This window comes from Pteropus alecto, unplaced genomic scaffold (genome assembly GCF_000325575.1).
Source record: "Pteropus alecto unplaced genomic scaffold, ASM32557v1 scaffold98, whole genome shotgun sequence".
Lineage (NCBI taxonomy): Eukaryota > Metazoa > Chordata > Mammalia > Chiroptera > Pteropodidae > Pteropus > Pteropus alecto.
This window is the reverse complement of record NW_006443570.1, coordinates 2,456,711-2,463,088: the sequence shown is the minus strand read 5'-3', so window position 1 is coordinate 2,463,088 and position 6,378 is coordinate 2,456,711. Positions and strand designations below refer to the sequence as shown.

The window sequence follows — 6,378 nt, the reverse complement described above, 5'->3', positions numbered from 1 at the left end:
TTTCCCAGCTGCTGGGTGCTTTATCCATTCAATGATGCCCTCGCTTCTCCCTCCCCTCCCCCACCCCGTGCCTTCCACCCTGTATGCCAGCTTCTTGCACCATGAATTGCTGTTCTTGGGTGCTGGGCTGTCCCAGCAGCCATCCTCCCATCCTGCTCCCCATGAACAAGAGCCAGGCCCCTCCCAGGTAGCACGCTGAGCTGGCAGCCCTAGAGCTCTGGTCAGGCCTTTGTGACCAGAAAGTGGGGAAAATGTATCCCAGGAAGGGGCAGATACTGCCCATATTCACACCTACTTGTGGCTGACAGGCTAGAGCCAGATCTGCTGACTGCCACTCGTCAGAGCCCCTGGATGGCCATCTCACCCTGTTTCACCCCACTTGGGGTGTTGAGAGTAGAGCTGGGGGCCACTCCAATACCTACTCCCTCCACTCTGAGTGGCCCGACTTGGGAGACCACTTCTCTGACCACTGGCCACTGGGAAGAACCATACCTGGCAAAGGTTCGTTCCTAGGCTCCCAAGTGTGGAGTGAACTGCCATTTTCCCTGCTGGTGTGTCGGTCAGGAACCAGGCCTTTAGATGCAGATGCCTGAGGACGTGATTGCATTGTCCATTCCTGTCAAGGGGCATGGTCCAGGGATGTGCCCTTGAACCCAGGCAGAGGAGAGCAGTGGAGTGCGGGGGCCGCCTGCCTGGTACAGAGCCCAGAGGGGCCTCAGATCCTGCACTTTCCTGCTCTGTTTACAGACAAGCTGCTATCCTCCTTGGGTGAGGGGAAAGGGGTGGAGCAGAGGGCAGGTGCCAAGGTGGCACGAGGCTGGGCATGTGCCTGGTCTCAGACAGTGTCTCAGGAGTATCAGACACCTGGAAGTGTCACTCTGAGGACCCCTGCCCCCACTGCAGTATCTTAGATTTCTTCCGAAGCTGACCTCCAACCTGGAACCAGCCCGAGTCCAGGTACCCCAACCCCTGCCCTGGGCCCAGAGTCCCCCATCAGAATCTTGGCTCTGCTTTTAGCATCTGACGCCAGAGGGGCTGAAAATAGCCCCTGGAGGAGGAGGAGGAGGGGGCTATTTAAAGGGCCTGGGAGGAGCGGAGCCGAGGGGGTAAAGCTGATCATGGCCACTTCAGAGCTGAGCTGCCAGGTGTCTGAGGAAAACTGTGAGCGCAGAGAGGCCTTCTGGGCTGAGTGGAAGGATCTGACACTGTCCACGCGGCCTGAGGAGGGGTGAGTGCTGGCTAGCTGGGGTCCCTCCTCTCTTCCCCTAGAGCACCCTCCCTGAGTCTTATGAAGCCAGAGCACAAAGTTTCTGGGGGTGGGGGCAAGGAGAGTGCCCACTTGGGAGAGTGAAATGGAGTCACCCCTCCTGCATCCAGGGATTCCCCCCACCCAGCCCATGACTAGAGGGCAACAAGTTTCAGGAGCTCAGTGCCCCCTTCCCTCTCCTCCCCAGTTGCTCCCTGCACGAGGAGGATGCCCAGCGGCATGAGACCTACCACCAGCAAGGACAGTGCCAGGCACTGGTGCAGTGTTCCCCCTGGCTGGTGATGCGTATGGGCATCCTTGGCCGCGGGCTGCAGGAGTACCAGCTGCCCTACCAGCGGGTGCTGCCGCTACCCATCTTCACCCCCACCAAAATGGGTGCTGCCAAAGAGGAGCGCGAGGATACCCCCATCCAGCTGCAGGAGCTGCTGGCACTGGAGACGGCCCTGGGTGGGCAGTGCATGGAGCGCCAGGACGTGGCGGAGATCACCAAGCAGCTGCCCCCTGTGGTGTCTGTCAGCAAGCCAGGCACCCTTCGTCGCTCTCTGTCTCGCTCCATGTCCCAGGAAGCACAGAGAGGCTGAGAGGGACTGTGACTCGGGCTCCACAGTGCCTGCTTTGGGCTGGGCCCTTCCTGGCTAAGGCCATGGAGGGGAGCTGCTGGCCATGGATGCTTTGTAGTTTGCCCAGAGTTGGGGGCTAGAGGAGGAGGGAGCCAGAGGCCAGGATGCCTGGGTCCCCTGAGTTCCCAAAGGGAGCAAAGATAGTGAGCACAGCTGAGTACGCCCAGCCCCAGGAGAAGGGACAAAAGATGCTGGTGAGGGTGAGAAGTCCCTGAAACCTGGTCCAGATTTCAGCTTCAGAGAAGGACAAGAAGTGTACAGGGATCTGGAATGCTCTGGGAAGGAGGCGTGGAGAAAGCAGGAGGGAGGGGGATGTGAAGAGGGCAGAGGCAGAGTGGAACCCCCAGCACCCCCATTAGCGCTGCAATAAATGCTCAGTCATGTTCCGGTTCTGTGTCCTTCCTTGTGGTTGTGGTGGCCAGCCCATTGGTGTCACACCCCCCCCCATGCCCACTTCTGGGAACGGGCCCTGTATCTGAGCCAGATATGGCAGAGCTAGTAGGTATACCCCATTTTGGGGCTGAGGGGAGGAACAGAGCTGTAAATAGGGTGGCTGTCCAGTCCTCCTTCTGTACTCTGACTCTGCTGTGCAGTCCTGGCCTTCATGTCCAGTCCCCTGGAACTGGGCAGTGCCCAGGAGGCCAGCTGGCATCCAGGGTTTGTTTAAATAATCTCATGGAGAATATGGAGGGAGCTGGCACTAGGACTGTCCTTGGCTGTGCCTCAAGGTGTGGATGGAGTCAGTGACCTTAAGGCTGACCTGCCTCTCAGTTCTGAATCCAGACAGAATCAGTCCTTGGCTGGGTCCAGGTCCTCCACCCTCCCTCTCCTGGGAGCCCAGGGTGGGTTGTGGGGTTGTCGGGGGTGTGGGGAGGTCAGGCTCTTGTCTGTGACCCCTGCAGCTGTTATGGTGACTCATGTTCTAATCTGGCTGCCTGGCCCAACGAGGAGACACTTTCCCCTTGGGACAAGGGAGGCCGGATGGAGGTGTACAGAGGAGGCCAGGGGCCCATCCTGGCAGGGGCTGGTAGCCTACCCAGGACGGAGAGGTACTGGACTGACCAGGAAGACCAGGGAGATGATCTGTAGCATTCGTTTCGTATTTGAGGGGATAAGAGAGGAGACCCTGGCATCTTGACACCCTGGTACCTGAAGTGCCAAGCAGGACCAGTAGGCCTGGCCAGGCTCACTCCCCTAATGGGTGCTGGAGTGTGGGCTGGGAGAGAAGAGGGGTCAGGAATCCCAGACCAGCGACCCCAAATCCCTCGAAGCCCGAAGGCTGGGACTACGCCTTTTGGTGGCCCTGGCAGCATAGAAAATGTGCCCTGCGCCCTCCCGCCCTCACCTGGGTCCCGTGCTCCCAACGTGGCTGGAACATCCCGAGCCGTCCGTCCTCAGCAGCCCCCAGATAAGCGGCTAGGAGCCCGCAGGGCCCATAGAGAAGGTCCGGCTGTTCTACCTTTTAAGTACATTAGGCCCTCTCGCCTTCCCTATCGCTGCTGCCATCGAATGGGCAGGCGGAGCTCCGCCGTGGGGCCCCGGGGCGACCGTGGTGGAGGCCAGAACGGACTGTCCTTTCTGCAGTGGGAATGGGCGGGGGCATTAGAGGACGCGGGTAGGAGAAGGGGAGTTGGGGTGACCTTGCTAAGGAAAGAGGTAGATGTTGGACGACAGGTTGTCCAAGAGAAAGGGAGCCTGGCGTGGGGTCCGGGCCCTTGGAAGGACGGCTCTGGTAGTTGGGGACTGGGGACAGGGCTAGTTCAAACTCTGGCAGAAGAGAAGGGATGGCATGCTGGGCAAAAGGGGGTCATGGCTGCGGAAGCTGGAGAAGAGCGACGGGAGGAGCTTGGGGCCGGTGGGGCAGGGGATCTAAGGATAATGGGCATGGGAGGCTGAGGTGCAGGGTGAGGGTAGAGGGCAGCGGGAGCAACTGTGCAACAGGGGCGGGAACAGATGTTCCAGCGGCGGCCGCCCACACCCGCGTCTGTCTTTTGCTGGGACACTAAAGGAGATGGATGAGGTGGGGGAGACGCAGCGCCTGGCCCCGGGCTGGTACGCTCTCGGCCGCCGCCTCCGCAGCGCAGGGGTCGGGGCGGGGGTCTGGCCGCAGATAAAGGGACAGCGAGGCGAGTGGGGGACAGAGCGGGCAGCGGCAGCAGCATGAGCGCGGCAGATCCTGGTCACGGGGCGGGCGCAACCCCTGACTCGCACCCGGGCCGGGCGGCGGTCGCCTCGGCTTACCAGAGCTTCGAGCCCCGCGCCTACCTCCGCAACAACTATGCGCCCCCGCGAGGGGACCTGAGCAGCCCTGACGGCGTCGGGCCTTGGAAGCTGCGCTGCTTGGCGCAGACCTTCGCCACCGGTGAGCGCGTGGGAACCGAGGCGCACAGGAAGTCATCAGGGAGCTGAAGGGGCGCATAAGAGACCCAGATGGGGACCAAGAAGCAGAGATAGGTAGTTAAGAGATGAAAATAGAAGGGGAAGAGGAGCGATATCCTTTAGGTGAGGGGCAGAGGAGAGACAGGTGGAGAGGGGCGGCGAGGGGAGAATGCTCAGAATTGAGAGGTGAGGTGGGGATGAAAAGAGACGCAAGAAAAGAAATGGAGACAATATGGGGAGGAGGGAGAGACAACTGAGAGAAACTGCCAGGCACCAGAGGATTCCCCCATTTAATCCTCACGGGTAGGTGTGGTTTTATAGATGTGGAACCTGAGTTTCAGAGGAGTTAGGTTCCTTTGCTGGGGGAAGTCCGTGGATGTTGGAGCCAGAACTCAGACCTTGGTTAGTCCTATTCCAGAGCCAATGCTTTTTCGTGACAGACACACATAGAGGGAGGAGGAGAAGCAGTTAAGGGAGAAGTAACTGAGGTGGGGGAGGGGGCACCTGGACAGGCCTGGCACCAGGACCCCCTTCTTCTGCCCCACCTAGGTGAGGTGTCTGGACGCACCCTCATCGATGGTTCAGGCGGCCCCACCATATACCAGCTGCTTAGCGCCTGTACCCACTTTGAGGACATCACCATGACAGACTTCCTGGAGGGGAACCCCCAAGAGTTGGGGCTCTGGCTGCGGGAGGAAGCTGGGGCCTTTGATTGGAGCACGTATAGCCGGCACGTCTGCCTCATTGAGGGCAAGGGGTAAGGGCTAGGGGATGAGAGTTGGGCAGGGGGCCTCCCATACAATGGCTAATGGGGGGAGGGTAACAGAGGATTGAGTGTGGGGCTGTCCTGAGCCTTGGTCCTGATGCCACCTTCTGCCCCTGCACAGTGAGTCCTGGCAGGAGAAAGAGCACCAGCTTCGAGCCACGGTGAAGAGGGTCCTGCCCATTGATGTGCACCAGCCCCAGCCCCTGGGTACTGGGAGCCTGGCTCCCCTGCCTGCTGATGCCCTGGTCTCTGCCTTCTGCCTAGAGGCAGTGAGCCCAGATCTTGCCAGCTTCCAGCGGGCCCTGGACCATATCACCACACTGCTGAGGCCTGGGGGGCACCTCCTCCTCATTGGGGCCCTGGAAGAGTCGTGGTACCTGGCTGGGGAAGTCAGGCTGGTAGTGGTGCCAGTGTGTGAGGAAGAGGTGAGGGAGGCCCTGGTGCACAGCGGCTACGAGGTGCGGGACCTGCGCACCTACACCATGCCTGCCCATCTTCGGACAGGTGTAGACGATGTCAAAGGCATCTTCTTTGCCTGGGCCCAGAAGAAGGTCGGGGTGTGATGCCCCAGTGCAGCCAGTGCCAGCAGCCCTCATCCACCCATATTCCCTATTATCTGAGGTGGCACCTAATAAAGAAATGTCTCTGCTGCTGAGTGTCAGTGCTTTCTGTAGCTCTCCTGGGAAGCATCAAGGACCAAGAGCTTGCTCTTATGTTGTGGGGATGTGGGAAGACATCGATCCTAACCGTTTTTTCCAGAAGCTTCCATGAACGTAGGTTTCTGTACCACTCATTCTTCCCAAACTAAGGAAGGCCTAGGTCAGAGGGACCTCGGTCAGCATCTACTGTGTGTCAGGTACCTACCAAGTCCATTTGGTCCTCATACTCAGCAGCAGGTCCAGTTATCCTGTTTGCAGATGAAGCTCAGAAAGGTTCAGGCCAGAAGGGGAGGATGGGGGTAGAATTAAGAGACTGAGCGGAAACTGAAGGAGGCAGGGTTACAATCTAGGCACAAACAAAAGCCCAGAAAAGTGAGAGGGGAAGAACGGGCGCCGGCTCTCTCCCCCAGCTCCCCGCACGAGCTGGACTGGAGTTCCGCACAGCTCTGCTGTTGCTCTGTATCTGGTCCCCGCCACCCTCACACCCACATACCTAAGTAGAGACCCCATCCATCTGCTGCCTCTAGCCAGTGCTGTCTCCTCCTTCCTTCCAGCCCACCGTACTCACACTACGAACAAGAGATGGGATGGGGACCAAGAAGCAGAGATAGGTAGTTAAGAGATGAAAATAGAAGGGGAAGAGGAGCGATATCCTTTAGGTGAGGGGCAGAGGAGAGTGGAGAGGGG

At 59.5% G+C, this 6,378-nt stretch overlaps 3 protein-coding genes across 3 annotated transcripts in view; all 3 read left to right on the top strand.

Annotated features, from left to right (window-relative positions):
* The first annotated feature begins 83 nt into the window (after window positions 1-83).
* On the top strand, window positions 84-2,273 carry TCAP (titin-cap). Its single transcript, XM_006924706.3, has 2 exons — window positions 84-1,228; window positions 1,455-2,273. The coding sequence occupies exons 1-2, from the start codon at window positions 1,119-1,121 to the stop codon at window positions 1,846-1,848; spliced, it is 504 nt and encodes a 167-aa protein (XP_006924768.1). The 5' UTR covers window positions 84-1,118; the 3' UTR covers window positions 1,849-2,273.
* A 1,769-nt stretch (window positions 2,274-4,042) lies between these two features.
* LOC102885798 (phenylethanolamine N-methyltransferase) lies at window positions 4,043-5,741 on the top strand. Its single transcript, XM_006924702.2, has 3 exons — window positions 4,043-4,249; window positions 4,816-5,023; window positions 5,154-5,741. The coding sequence occupies exons 1-3, from the start codon at window positions 4,048-4,050 to the stop codon at window positions 5,593-5,595; spliced, it is 852 nt and encodes a 283-aa protein (XP_006924764.1). The 5' UTR covers window positions 4,043-4,047; the 3' UTR covers window positions 5,596-5,741.
* Window positions 5,742-5,799: 58 nt separating this feature from the next.
* Window positions 5,800-6,378, top strand: part of LOC102883108 (phenylethanolamine N-methyltransferase) — a 1,746-nt gene continuing 1,167 nt past the window's right edge. The window contains exon 1 of the mRNA XM_025041595.1: window positions 5,800-5,805. Within this exon, the coding sequence (XP_024897363.1) occupies window positions 5,800-5,805 (6 nt within the window). The remainder of the gene's footprint in view (window positions 5,806-6,378) is intronic.

Bases quoted from the DNA above. Each gene is read 5' to 3' on its own strand.
- LOC102885798 (XM_006924702.2), top strand. From the start codon at position 4,048: ATGAGCGCGGCAGATCCTGGTCACGGGGCGGGCGCAACCCCTGACTCG. The intron at 4,250-4,815 runs GTGAGCGCGTGG...TGCCCCACCTAG, and splicing joins GGCGCAGACCTTCGCCACCG to GTGAGGTGTCTGGACGCACC. The intron at 5,024-5,153 runs GTAAGGGCTAGG...GCCCCTGCACAG, and splicing joins TGCCTCATTGAGGGCAAGGG to TGAGTCCTGGCAGGAGAAAG.
- TCAP (XM_006924706.3), top strand. From the start codon at position 1,119: ATGGCCACTTCAGAGCTGAGCTGCCAGGTGTCTGAGGAAAACTGTGAG. The intron at 1,229-1,454 runs GTGAGTGCTGGC...TCTCCTCCCCAG, and splicing joins TCCACGCGGCCTGAGGAGGG to TTGCTCCCTGCACGAGGAGG.